At 36.6% G+C, this 14,748-nt stretch overlaps 1 protein-coding gene across 1 annotated transcript in view; it reads left to right on the top strand.

Annotated features, from left to right (window-relative positions):
* The window catches only part of SUCLG2 (succinate-CoA ligase GDP-forming subunit beta), a 131,675-nt gene that overhangs the window by 57,967 nt on the left and 58,960 nt on the right, over positions 1 to 14,748 (top strand). Inside the window, exons 3-7 of the mRNA XM_055707862.1 lie at positions 1,146 to 1,245; positions 1,374 to 1,464; positions 7,639 to 7,791; positions 8,763 to 8,852; positions 11,277 to 11,373. Of these exons, the coding sequence (XP_055563837.1) occupies positions 1,146 to 1,245; positions 1,374 to 1,464; positions 7,639 to 7,791; positions 8,763 to 8,852; positions 11,277 to 11,373 (531 nt within the window). The remainder of the gene's footprint in view (positions 1 to 1,145; positions 1,246 to 1,373; positions 1,465 to 7,638; positions 7,792 to 8,762; positions 8,853 to 11,276; positions 11,374 to 14,748) is intronic.

The raw sequence follows: 14,748 nt of genomic DNA, 5'->3' as shown, positions 1-14,748 counted from the left end.
GCACCAAAACTTGCCACACCTCTAAACGTAATATTTAATCATCTGTAAAATGGTTTTATGTAATAGGAGTGTAGAAAGCTTGTGTTTGTTTGAGTGAAAGTATTCATGTCCTCTGTGCAACTTAAACCATAAATTTGTCTTGCCAGTTTAACAACAAATACTCATGTTTTCTTGCATACTTACATTAGGATCTTGTGATTCAGGGTGTGACCTAATCCATACATCACTGAAATCACAGATTTTCACAGTCTTCAAAAAAGGGTAGCAAGGTTAGCCTTTTCTAGGCATGCTTAATGCTGTGATAAAGTTAGGATCTTAGACTTCACAAAATACCTGGTGGTATTATGGTAAATGTGCAAAGTGACAATACTTAGTATAAATGAACACCTTACAGGCACCTGGCAGGCCTTTATGCTTCAAGGAGCTGCTATGGTCCGTGCAGCTGCAGAGATCATAAGTGATGTGGTTGGTTGGTTGATGTTTTTTCTTTTCCCCTTTTCACCTTCCTTAGGGATGTCAGGATTGCTTCTATTTGGAATGTAGGTCTTGGTGCAGTTGCTTTTGTCACTGTGTCTTGCTGCACTTTGCTGTTACTAAGCTACTGTTACCCTCCAATTGCCAAAGATTCAAGTGATGCCTCACAAACAGATGAACATGTTTTCACAGTTACTTGGAGGCAGGGATTGCTGCTTTTGGGACCACATCCATAGGTTTGCTTACGTGTGTTGAGAGCAAGGAATGGAATTTATTTTCCTTGATGATCATTTGTTTGTTGTGCATTTAAGGCAAAATATGATCTGATTCACGTTTTAAGAACTGTGCCAGAGTGTAAGCTGTTAAATTGTATGCTGGTTATAGGATTGGTTGTGCAGACCACATGCATTAATGGCACGGGTTAGATCTAAATAATGACATATCTATCCAGCTGAAAGTTTGTGTATTTACCATTTAACTTCCTTGAAAAATCCTTTTTTGCAAGGTTATGTTAGAAAAAAGCTGAATTTACTCTTGTTTTATTGCTCACTAGTTATGGAAAAACTTCTCTCTGTTTTTAAAGAGTCTAACCTGGAAATGTTTTTTAGACTTACACTAACAAGCGTGATAAATTACACATGATAGAAAAGCAATGTGTTTTTCTTCTACAGAGGCAAAGGAAATTGTTCTGAAGGCACAGATTCTGGCTGGAGGGAGAGGAAAAGGTATTTTCAATAGTGGATTAAAAGGAGGAGTTCATCTAACTAAAGAGTAAGTCTTTAAAATTAAGAAAGCATAAATAAATTGTTTCTGTTGCAATATTCAAGCTGTTTACAATATCTATGTGACTGTTTCTTTTAATATCTTTCAATAAACCAACCTTTTTCCTTTGTTTGTAGCCCCGAGATTGTTGAACAGCTTGCTAAACAGATGATTGGGTACAATCTGTCAACAAAGCAAACTCCAAAGGATGGTGTGACAGTTAAAAAGGTAAGATTTTTGCCTCTTGAAAGTTGAGAACTGTGTTCAGCTGCAATTTTGCATTAATATGCTGGGGTGCATGACATAAATTTGTTTTTTTTTAATTCCTTCTCCAATGCCTGATTGACTGCAGCTAGCTGATGAAAGAAAAAAAAATGTTACTTTTTTCTTCTTCTGTGTGTATGTATTTTACCTATCAATTTCAGCATACCTAGTGGTGGAAAAATAAAATGATTTCTGCTCCCTGTGTTGAAGGCAGTCTTTTGTCATAGGTTCATTCTTCATAGAATACATACTAAATGCTAGCATAACTGTATATAGCATTAACTGTACACTCTTACTGACGTTCTGCCTAGAGAAGTAATGTGTACATGATTACCTGTAGTAATATCATCCGTATTTTATTCACCCTTAGCTTTGGGCCACTGTTACTAAAGACAGTGACAGATGACTTTCTTAGAATCACAGAGTTATAGAAAGGCTTGGGTTGGAAGGGTCCTTAAAGGTAGTTTATTCCACCACCACCCCCTGCAATAAGCAGGGACATCTTCAACTTGATCAGGTTGCTCAGAGTTCCATCCAACCTGACCTTGAATGTTTCCAGGGATGGAGCATCTACTACCTCTCTGGGCAAATATTCCATTGTTTCACCACTCTCATTGTAAAAAAACTATTCCTTATATCTAATCTGAAATTACACTCTTTTATTTTAAAACCATTACCCCTTGTAGTATCAAAGCAGGCCCTACTAACAAATATGTCCCCATAAGCTCCCTTTAAGTATTGAAAGGTTTGCGTGAGAACAATCTCAATTAAACAGACAACAACAACAAAAAACCCCACAGGTGCCTAAAAATAGATTTTTCCTAACTTGTTGCAGATAGAGAGTAAAATGTGGTCCTGGTAGTGGTTCAGCTAATATGTGGTAGTTCATTTATCTGTGATGATGCATGCTGCAAGGTGCGAAGATTCGCTTCAAAACCAATTTATTGTTCTGTGTTGGCCTAAAGAAGAGGAGCATAGGTAGCCCTTTAGCAAGATTCCCCTTTACCTTAAAAAAATCTTGTAAGTTGGAAAACCCTAGCAGTTGCCTACCTACTGTAAACATTTTTATCTCTTGCTTTGTTTTACTGAGCAAGGATCTTCATACAGGTGTGTGGTCATGAGCTACGCTGTATTTGATGCCAGGAGATAATTTCGCATGAGCTGATAAGAACTGCAGTTCACTTCTAATATATTGTGAACAGCTTGGTATATTAGCATAGGAGGGGAACACCTGTCTAGAAAGATACTGTCTAATGAGGGCTCAGGTAGTTCTTCTCTTGGGGAGCAAGAAGAGCAGATTAGCATCACTTCTCATAGTTGCTGTTAAAAAGAAATACAAGATATTAAAAAGAATGAACAGTATTACCATTAAGGCATGCCTGTCAGAGATAGTGATAATACTAAGGATATAAAAAAGGATGTACATTTCCCATATTAAAGCACTCTGCTTTGAAAAATTTGTATTGTAAAAGCAGCTTGCTTTTATAAATTCTTTTTGCCCTAGTTGACCTACGTTGGATACATCAATACAGGAAATTTCACTCTTTTGTCTAAGTGCAAGCCTGTTCATTCATTTACATATTCAATTCTGATTACTTTCATTGAAATTGGTAGAAATGAAAGAAAGGTGTGGGTATTGGAGTTTTTTAAAATGGATTATTCAAAGTATTTATATTAAGATTACCTCTGTACCATGTATAGAATAGCTATAGAGGATTTAACGTGTAATTGCTTTCCTCCCCATTCACACGTAACTTGTATATAAACAATGGTCAAGAGTAGGCAGCTAGGGCTAATGTGGGGTTTAAGGTGAAGTTTGCACTACTGAACTTCAGGTATGTATTTTGGTGGTACAGGAAAGTATATAGCCTTGATAGACTCTGTATTTTCCCTTTACTGTAGAGTTACATGGAAATTTTTCAGGACACAGCTTCCAAGTATTTTAATGTTGATCCATGCTAAATTAGTGTGATGCTGTTCACTGGGAGGTGATCGTCTATTGTCACAGACTTCCATTCTGACTGTGGACTTGGGTTTTAAAAGCACTAGGCCAATACATATCTTCATCGCACACATATGTAACAAGGTAATAGTATGTTTTATATTTTTTGGTGTTGAGATCCTGATTATTGGTAATTTATAGTAAAAGCATATACCCCAGTTTAAATAATTACATAACAGTTTAGCCAACAGTATGCTGTTGGTTTCCCCATTGCTTGTTAGTGAAGAAAGCATGTTTAAAATTATGTCTAGGTCATCAAAAGACCATTTCCCAGAAAAATGAATGTGTTTTAAAAGCGTTTATATTTTCCAAAGCTAGCTCACTCCAGGATCTTCAAATTGTTTAAAAGAGTCGAGGCATTCGGGTTTATAGTATCAGGACTACAATGTCAAACACTGAGATTTTAATCAAGGGGCAAACTATAGAATTATAATTAAAAGTATACGTTTTTCTATGTCTAAGATATCATTTAATGCAGTGGGTAGTCAGTGCATAGAAAATGCCAGACAGACTCTTTGAGCTTGCTAGGAACACTGGGAAAATTGAGAATTTATAGCTGGTGTTTTTATTGTTTTCTAGGGCATATGCTTTCTCTGTGTGTGTATGTAAGAATATGGCTGTGTACACGTACTTAAAGAAATTGCAGTTCAGGAAGAAAAGGAAAGGCATGGGTTTAGGTTTTGTGGTTTTAAAACTTTTTAGTGTTCCAGAAAGTCTGAATGAGCTCATGTCTTAAACTATTTTTCTTCTGAAAAATATTTATTTTTTTTAAGTCACTTTCTGTGAGACAATCGATAGCTAGTGTCAAGTCAAGGGAGAGAAGACACATAGCTTTTACATGTATTTTTAAGGAAGGAATGAAAGATAGAAATTTTCTACATCGAGAATAATTGTGGGAGGAGCAAATGGAGTTTTCAGCTTGCTTTCTTAGCTAGTGCAGAATGTAAAGCATGTTCATGCTTCTTTAGATTGATGTTTCTCAAATAAAGAGCAGTCTCCTCACTTCCCCCATAACTTGGAAGCTATTTTGTGAGTTTACATAAAATCCTCTTATGGCAGCTTGGAATTTGGAGAGCCTGGTTATCTGAGAAGGCAGTCTTCTCTTATCGTAACAACCTGAGAATTTGCTACCTGTGTTTTCTCTCCAAGCAATAACAAAATTAACATTTTGAATACTTGATTCAATATAAAAGAGCTGTTATAGTTACCCTCCTGAAATTAGATGTCTGACTTAAAAGTTTAAGTAATGATTTGTTTTTAAGAAGGACAGCTTGAAGTTATCAGGAAGTTTTGAAGAAAAATGTTTTTTCCCCAGGACATTTTAAATATAAACCTCTGTGGTAAACAGATAATGACACTTCATATTCTTTATCATAAGCAAAACAGATAAAATATCAGAAGAGTCAAGAGCCAGTAGATTTAATTTCACTGCTTTTAACTGATCATTAATGTGTTTGCGTTAGTTTGTCATGTGAGTGTTAGGTAGACTTTAACAAATAACATTTAAAGACCTTGAGCACCAATTTCTCTGTCTTTGCTCTGCATGAAACCGGGAGGATGGTGACGGAAAGTAACATTTTTGCTGGGAGAAGTGGGAGATGTTGCACAAACTGACAATTTTTACTCTACAGTAAGCTTGCCTACTACAAAGTAGATGGACTCCAAATAGTTATGTGAATTAAGATGGAGAGGTATTTGACAATGTTTAATTAGGAATAGTGAGGAAAATCACTCGAGTCGGAAGTAGCAGTTGGAAAGATACCTGATTTAATAATGTAAGTTCCACCTGCAGTGCTTGCAGATGTATTCCTCAAGACTTGTTGGGGGGATTCCCATCCTAAGTCTGGCCCTGATCCTGAGCACTGTGGCAACTGTCTGAACAGCTCAGACAAGATCCAGTAGGACCAGTTAGTTTTATTTGACCTATGTCTAAAGCAATTGACTCGCATTTTTCAGGTACATTGATGCAAGATATGTAAGAAGGTGAAAACATGCATGCAGGTAAAAAGTCTAATAGTAGCAAATCAAGGATATTTTCCATATCTTTGCTTGTTAATTTGACAAAACTTGGCAGGTAGCCAAGCTGTTTCTGAAGTTGGCTTTTAGCATCCCTTTATAGTAGCCTAAAATAGTTAAATGCTTTTAAGTAGTACGGTAGTTTTCTGCATTCTTAGTTGTCTCCTGCACCCTAGTTTTCTGTAGTTTGCTTTTGAACAGTTGCTTATTTGAACCATTCTTTTACATCACCCTATGTTCTATGAATAAAGCAAGGTAAATGTAGAAGGCCACAAAATTATTCTAAAGCAAATTTCTTGCAAGTCAAAAAAAAAACAATAAAGAAATAGCATCTTTCCTTCCATTCTGAGCACAGAAGGCTTTATTTAATTCCTTGTCTCTTACTTCTTTTTTTTTTTTTTTCCTGTTCTGTTAAGATGTACAGCCAGGCAGAAGGTATGTACATTCTTTCTTATGTACTCCAGAGTAGAATGTCAAAAACGCGACTTGGCTGAAAGTATAGCGCATCTTTCTTGTTTACAGTCCTTGAACTATGAAAACCCCGGGAATACTTATTTGATTGAGCACATCCTGCTGGGTAGGCAGACTTTTAAACTGCAGGTGTATACATGCCTCAGATCTAAGGAGTTTGAACTGCTGACTGACAGAATGAGTTTCACCGTTTCATTGAGTGATGATCTTTTTCTACATTGTTCAAAACTGTTGCTTTATAAACAGACCACGTTAGAAAGACATTGCCACTTCATCCTTCTTAATTATATTAATATTAGGGAAGTAATTTTCCTGATTTCTACTACTTCCATTGAGATAGGGAAGAGTAGCTCTGCTAAGGAAGAATGTAGTTGATTGGCATAAGAAGAAGCTATAGTGCTAATTAAATTGCGGAGGTGGCTGCTCAACCTCCAGGTTGAAAAGCAAAACTGTAGTGCAGAGCATAACTGCAGTCTTTGCACCTGAGATTATGGCACCTGTTACAATCATAAGGAACAATTAGTAATGATCATATGTAGATTTTTTTTTTTTTCTTAAGATGAAGAACATTTGGGGGGTAATTTAGTATTCTTGCATCAAAACATAGGTTTGAGTCCTTTGCCAAGTGAAAAACTACTTATTCTCTGAAATTGCTTCAATAGCTATTGTTAAACTATTGCAAAAATTGACAGTTCAGATGAAGAGGAAGGTATAGTTACTGTAATACTGAAATTGAATGGACTTTTTTTATGTTTTTGGGAGGAGAGAAGAAATTATAAGAATTTATATGGGCTGTTTTCCCACCAGTTTTAATGTGAGCACTTGTAGATTCCAAACATGTAGGATCTGAATCATCTTTTTTTGTTGTGTGCTGTCAGATATTGGTACAAAGGGGCTCTGTAGTTTATAGTAATAAATAGAAATTAGTAGCTCTTTGGAAAAATAAATTTTTGGATGTTTCTAGGTTGTGCCAGTATCTGAAGGTCACACATCTGCTTGTCTCTCTAAAGTGAAAATAAAAAGCTGGATGGCAGAATTATCTGTAAATCTATTTCCTTAGGAAATACTTAAGCAAGGCAGGAATTCAGTTCTGAGATTCGAAGTGTAGGATGGCCTTCTGTCAGAACAAGGGAGAGAATGTAACCTGAGGCTCTACTGGTGAGGAACCACGCTACTGATGAGATGCATCTGAAAGCCAATGTACCCTCTCTTACATCTAATGTGATTTGCAAACCGTAATCCCTTGTGATTAATGTTTTCCAGGGGCAGCATGTCAAAGTGATTGTTGGGAATAAAAAGGTAGTATGGAGGTCTGCTTTATGGACACAGTGGAAGCTCCAATTCTCTTGGAAAAAATCCCAGCAATTAGGTGTTTACGCTGCTTGTTACAGGGCCCAGTGAGAACAGCAGCATCAGAGGACTCTTGTTTAGGGAGAGAGGATTTCTTGGGGAAAAGGTCACTGGGTTGCAATGTCTTATAAAAGCAGTGAAAGAAACGTTTCTTTTCAGGATAGCGGGTATCAAACTGCTGCATTTTATGGTAATGCAGAAAACGTGAGCCACAATGTTCTCTGCTTTGCCAGCTACATGGACCAGTAAACACTGTTGCTGGTTTGTCATGCTTTTTTCTTGTTTATATTCATTTTTAGGTGATGGTTGCAGAAGCACTGAATATTTCCAGGGAAACATACTTCGCAATTTTGATGGACAGAGCTTGCAATGGACCTGTTATGGTTGGCAGTCCACAGGGTGGTGTTGACATAGAAGAAGTTGCAGTTACTAGCCCAGAACTTATCTTTAAGGTATTAAAATAATATTTTACACTAAAAATTTTCTTTGTCAGTTATCCAAAAGGATTTCCCCCTTTCTCCTTCCATTTTTTTCTTTCTTCTGTGTATGGAAAGAAGACAATAAGAGCCATAAAATTGAGTTTCACCAAATAGGGGATCAGACATGTCATCTAGTAGATGAAGGAAGCAGGTTTAACATCTGATTTTGTTAGTGATTTTGTGTCTCCAGCTCGATTAGAAAAAGAGCTTAAATCTGGCTGTTATACATTGAATTTAATATCTGAAATGTTTTTATGAGTGAGTTTCATTTTCAGGAAGGTACATTTTTTTTCACAAGTGGCTTAGCGCCAATATGGTTATTGTTTCTGTGGTTATTTTTTTCTAATTGACAGAGTTGTTAATTATTTCTTTGTACCTGGATAACTTTTGCATCTGAAATACAACTGTTGTAATTGCTTTCTTAATGATGACTGTATTTAAGTATTTTTTTTTTTTGTTACTGTGAAACGATAATGAGTAGACATGCTATTCATCTGGGAAAATAATTGATACAATCAAGTATAATTATACAAAAAATTGTAAAAATATTTAATGTGAATTTAAAAATTATATAAACTTCACAGTGTTACTGGGCAGTGACACCCATTGCCTTGAAAATATTCCAGAAGATGTCATAAAAATTAACAGACTAAATATTCGTCAACGCCATCTGTACAGTAATTAAAAGTGAAAACTGGTGTCACATTGTCTTGTCAGCATGCCACCCTGAAGAATTATGTATTTTTTGGAAGGACTGTTTCATAGTTGGTGTGGTAATTATAACATACCCTATAGGCAGCTGCTATAGCCTCAGTCTCGGAGAACTTTGGCAAACAGCCATGCTTTAATTACTAATTTGCAAATGTATACTGTTCTCCTTTTGAAGTTATAAATCTCCATTCAGGTTGAATATTTAGTTTTATTTATGCACGTTATTGTTACAGGAGGAAATAGATATTTTTGAAGGTATAAAGGATCATCAGGCATTGCAGATGGCAAAAAATTTGGGATTCAAAGGACCTTTGGAACAGCAGGTAACTTTACTCTGTCAGTTTTTATTGAAGAGTTTTTAGCCCACCTAATATGATAAACACTTTCCAAATAGACATGAAAGGCTCTGTCCATTAGATCAGGACCATTTTGACATTTTAAATACTAAATTCGACATATAAAGTTGTCATCAGGCTTTAGCAATTTGAATAAGGTCGTTATTGTTCCGAAGTGAAAGTCCCTGGTCTTTGAAGCAGTTGATGACAATATGTCGTTATACCATGTGGGATTCTTTTGGTTTCATTGGAATTCCATTGGAGCTCAGTGAATTATATGAGTAGGGCTTTTTTGTAATATGGGGAGAAGTAAAAGTATATCTTTGGGTAATTGCAGTCTTTTTTCTCTTTTATTTTCCTTTCTTTTTTGCACACGCACACACGCACACGCACACGCACGCACACACACACCCACACACACCCACCCACCTTCAACTTAAAATCCAAAAGGCTGCCAACTTGTCTTTTCAGTATCTCTTCCCTATACATATATATATATATATATATGGGAATTCCATATTGTACACAAATACACAAGATCTTTTGCCTTTATGAATAATTTTGCAGTGAAGAGAAAGCTTGTTAAAGCTACTTTTGCCTGGTTGTTTGTTGTTGGTTTGTTTTTTTCCATAGTATCAAACTGTCATTTTTTTTAGAGATCCTTTATTTTTAATTCAACAGTTTTAATTATTTTCTATCCCAACCGTGCAATTAACAAATGCATAATCATTAAGTTGATTAACACACATTTGAAGATTTAGCTGCATATCGAATGAGGAGGAATGATTATGCAGAACCTTTCAACCCTTGAAGAGTTCTGGTACTTAATAATTAACAGCAATATATGGACTTTTCAACAATACATTTAAATAATGCTGCAGTGAATGCATTTCTTTCCTTGTGCTGTCAACTCAAAGGAATTTACTGACACATAGGGACATAGTTTTTATTCAGACAAATCCTAGTATTTACTTATACATTCACAATTTCTAGGCTGGGATTTTATGCTTTGCTTCGAAGATGCTCAGCGCTTGTAGACCTTGAGAAAGAGAAGTGTTGACATTAAGCTGCCTGATTCAGAGAGCTGCTGAAAGATGGAGCAGCCCTTAATAAAAGTTAAGCGATTCTGGTGATCTGCTAAAATTACAGCAGTGTACGAGGGCAACAACAGCTTTTCAGGTTGCCCAGAATCAACGTGGGGTTGCACGCTGGGACTTCTCCCTAGCGTCGCTGTCGACAGCCCTGCCCATGTGGTAGTAGGATAGTTTGTCAACCCGAGTGTTCATGCCAAGGAAACTGCTGCCTTGGTAGCTGCAGATTTATAACTGATAATTTTTTTTTTTAAAGTCAAAACCACTAAGAATGCTTCAGCTGCTGACTTTTGAGTAGGGAAGACTTCATAAGCAATTTGTATGCTGCTTCCAAACTGTAACTCTTTAAACTCTTTGACGTTTTGGTCCAAACAAAAACTGGGTTTGGAGTTGAGTCTTTCCAGTCATAGTATTTCATTTGTTACGAATGACATTGTGGAAGAAAGCTGACTCCTGTGGGGTGGGGTGTGTGTGTTTTTTGTTTGGTTTTTTTTTATTCTCACACACTCTGCTTATTAAGAAAGGTCCCAAATATTTTTTTTGTGTACTTCAGTTAACTGATCAATAATGAACAAATTTGAATGGTTCTTTATTAGTGCACTTCATCTGCAAACTTATTTCAGCTAATAGGTTGTCAGTGTGTAATGAACCAAAGAGGTTTTTTTTATGCACATTCATATTGATGCTGTTTAAGTTGTTTTATTAATGGAAGGATGTTCTAAGAACAAGAGACTTGGAAGTCAGTAGTCAGTCACGATACTTTTGGCTGCAGAACCAGACAGAGAGAGATGGTGAGGAACAATAAGGAAAAAGCAAGAATATCTTGTAAAGAGTAAAGAAGTGTGCTTCTGATAATTCCTTTAAGAAAACATTTCAGACTGATGTAGGAAGGAGAAACTTATATTTTTTCTAAAGTCACTGATGTGCACATACTGTTTTATGGTTTCTGAATTTAGATTGATCAACGTGGATGCAACTTAGATCTCAGCACACAGGAGAATAAATCATTATGAACTCTTGGGCACTTTTCAAATTAAACTTGTCACTGTAATCGTGCTGTTTATTTTGTAGAAAATCTCCAGTTCATGTAACCTTTAAACGCACATTTACTAAGTGTTATGCAGTATCATGGTGCTGCATTACAGCTATTTTAGATACTGTATAAATATGATTAAGAAAACAGAAATAAAGGCAGTAATTATCTAGAGCCAGTGTGCAATTCAATACATAAAAAATAAACAATAATGGTTTACCTTTGCCTTGAAAACATTAACTTCTTATTTTTCTGTGTGGTAATTGTAAATCGCTTGATCAAATTTAGGCAGCAGATCAAATTAAGAAGCTGTATAATCTTTTCTTGAAAATTGATGCCACTCAGGTTGAAGTGAATCCCTTTGGTGAAACTCCAGAAGGGCAAGGTAAGAAACTGAAGGAAACAAATGAATGCATTATAATTCTTTATTTATGCAAACTATAAATTAAATTGCATAGAAGGCTGTAACAACAGCTTTGCATTAATTTCATTTTGTAATGTAATTTAAGCAACATTCATAAATATTCCCATGGCATATTTTACATTTCAATACCTTTTGTTATTTCATCCAAATGCTGGAAGTATTGGCTTCTACATGTTATGCTTGATGAGAAACAGCAATATTTTCTGCTCTTCTGCTCTTTCTACAAAGTTGAGTTTTTCTTAGTTTTGTTTTGGGTTTGTTTTTTTTTTTGTTTGGGTGAGCTTTTTGTTTTTGTTAATGCTGCTAGATTACTGGGATTGTGTGGAAAGAATCTTGGTTTTTTATGTTCGCAAAAATAGGTAAGTTAAAATATTAAGTGCATGACTCTGCAGCCTAATAGCAGGAAAAATTCCAGCTGGAACTCACACTTAGCTATGTCCTTTGGGAAGAAAAAGAATAATTGATCTGCTTCCACCATGAATACAGGGCTAAGAAGGTATATGTTAAAAATGAGCTGGGTTAACCTTCACGTCATTCTGGTAGTTCATTTTCCAGCTGAAACCTTTCCTTCCATTTGTCATTTTTGTCCAACTAGCTTGGACAAAGGCAAAGAGAGGAGGAACTAAAGATACCTGTGATATATTGAAATAGAGTAGGGCTGATCCAGGTGGATTATAGTTACCACCTTGCTGTTTCATTGGGTGTCAGAACATTTTTATTCATGCATTCACTCCAATAATTTTTCGTGTTCATGCTCTTTCCCTATGTATTTCTTGACTGTGATTTAAATGGATAAAGATGAATTGTGGAGATGAGGAGGAGCTAGCTGAGACTTCAGTGTCAAGGGCTGTGGTTCACAAGCTCTAGTAACTTCCTAGTAGAGGCCCAACCTACAGTATCATTTTGTGATTTGAAAGGAGTCTTTGACATTGGGAAGTGCTGGTGGGTGTTTCTTGAGTATTCTTTATCAATGTTTGTCAATAAAGGCAATTCCAGTTTTTCACCAACTTTTATGCCTACAGATTAAAGCGGAAATCAGAAAATGGAAAGAGAAAGCTTTTACCCGTTTTATCAGACATTAGGAATGTAGCTGCTTAATTGCTCTTCTGGAAACTTTTGGAAAAAGATCAGTGCTCTGTCAGTTAAGAACATAAGTTCTTCATAGGAGTCAGTACCAACTGAAAGAATTAGCATTTTAAAAATACTTTTGATGTACCCATAGCTAGTTTGTAAAATTAGTTTTTAGCTTTTCAGTAAAAATCCATATTTTTGGCTCAGTTGCCAGGAATTCAGAAGCTGAATTGTGGCTAGGAGCTATGCAATCTCTTCCAATTGTCCAACTGTGGTTTCCCCTTATTATTTAAAAATAAAACAAAACAAAACAAATGCAAAAGAATTGGCAGGGAATTGTCCACAGCTTAAAAGGAAAATTCTGCTGATAATGAACTCTGAAAAGCTGTAAAAGATGTAAAACAAATCCTGCCCCACCCTGTTTTATTAATGCATATTAAAAGATGGTGTTCTCTGTTATAAAATAGACTCTGAGGCACTAAAATGCCCACTTGTAAAGTAACATTTTAAAAACAAATACAACAAAGAATATCTTTTCTAATGAATTATATGAGGATAATTCAAAGACAATGATAAAAATTATCAAGTATGTTAATATTTTTTTTTGTTATGAGTTATTTTCAGGTTAAACTAAGTTAGAATATATTTATGGTTTGAATGTGTCAGTTCTGCTTTGATAGCAGACCTTTTTTGAATTCCTTCTTGGTGGGAGTGTGGAGGTTGGGTTTTCTTGCCCCCAGAAACCTTTAGCTGTTTGGGTAGGGTTTACCTCATGAGAATGATTTCCACCACATGCTTTAACTCTTTTTATTTGAGAATCTGTCGCAGCACGGTGTGCTCAGATTTCCAGCTTGTTTGAAGTACCATACTAATGTGCACATTGAATCAATAGTTTCTGCACTGTAAACCTCACTCAGCTTAATAAATGTAAGTTAAATTCTTAGCAGCTAACTCTAACTCCATTAGTTCTTAGGCAATTTGTGAAACGTGTGTCTCGGGAAAGAAACAAAAAGCCCTGCTGTGCACTGGTGTAGTTCTATCGTAGGCTGTACTTGAAATGGAAATGGAAAGTTTACCTTCAGAACCCAACAGTCTGTTGGGTTTCCCCACCATTTAAATAGATCCATTGTCCTCATTAAAACCAGTTGGGAATGAGGTGAGGAGGGCATTCTTGGTTTGTGTCGCACAGTGAAGTTAAAGCAGGATAATGAAATAGAGCCTTGTGATATGAAGTGTCTGGATTTTCAAAGTTCGAGCCACGTGTAACACATGAGACTTTTGACCTTTTGAAGATGAACGGTACCCAGTAGTCCTTTTGCTCAGTTGGGTGTCAGAAATTGGGCCATCGATGACAACTGCCTTCTGTCAGGCAAGGAAAAGAGCTCGAGGTGAGCTTTGTGCGAGGACTAGGCTGTTCTGGTATTCGCACTCGCTGGTTCAAAACTAGTGCAGATGACTAGTATAGAGACACTTGACTATTCTGTTATTTTGGCAGAGCAAAGGACAGAATCCCCAGTTCAATACCTACATCATCTCAGCCGTGCAGTCCTGCAAGGGAGACCTTTTAAGTACATCTCGGGTGTCAGTGAGTGGACACTGTAGACTGGTACAGGCACTGTGAAGGACGTGAGAAGGGCAGAGACAGCGCTGTCAGGTAACAGAAGAGGGGCATCGCTGAGGCGCTGAAGATGATTTGGGCTGGCCTCCGACAGAGAGGAAATTGGTAGACAAGTAGGGGCAAGTGAAGGAGAGAGGACAGTTAGGAATGAGAGGAAACAAAACTGATGGTCCTAAAAGGTCCAGAAGAACCGTGGTGGTTCTAGCTTTGCATTCTTGCTGGAGTGCTGCGAGGTGGACCCGTGGAAAAATTGAACTGATGTGGATAAGCTACTAACTTGGCTTTTCGGGAATGGCTGTGCATATTTAGTGAGGAGGGCTTTATCTAGGGGATTGTAGGAGGTTTTGTGCTGGTTTCTCAGAGGTTTTTCCCCATGTGTTCCGCATCCAGGAAGCTGAGGAGCAGAAACAGAGTGTGTTTCAAGCTGTGAAAGCCATCTCACTAGCAGGAAAACACAGAAGTCTTCCTGTGCTTATTTCTTTTTTGCTAGCAGTTTCTCCAACTGAAATGTCTTAAAGAAAAGATAAAACAAATGGAAGAACACTTGAGTAGCTTAATACAGTTATTTCTAATGATAAAATATAAGTCTCTGTATGAAGACCATTATTCCTGTCAAAGTAACACTTAAAATTGGTTTCTTTCTTGCT

Source organism: Falco cherrug, chromosome 4, assembly GCF_023634085.1.
Source record: "Falco cherrug isolate bFalChe1 chromosome 4, bFalChe1.pri, whole genome shotgun sequence".
NCBI classification, from domain to species: Eukaryota; Metazoa; Chordata; class Aves; order Falconiformes; family Falconidae; genus Falco; species Falco cherrug.
The sequence above is the reverse complement of the archived record's forward strand: the minus strand, read 5'-3'. Positions and strand labels throughout refer to the sequence as shown.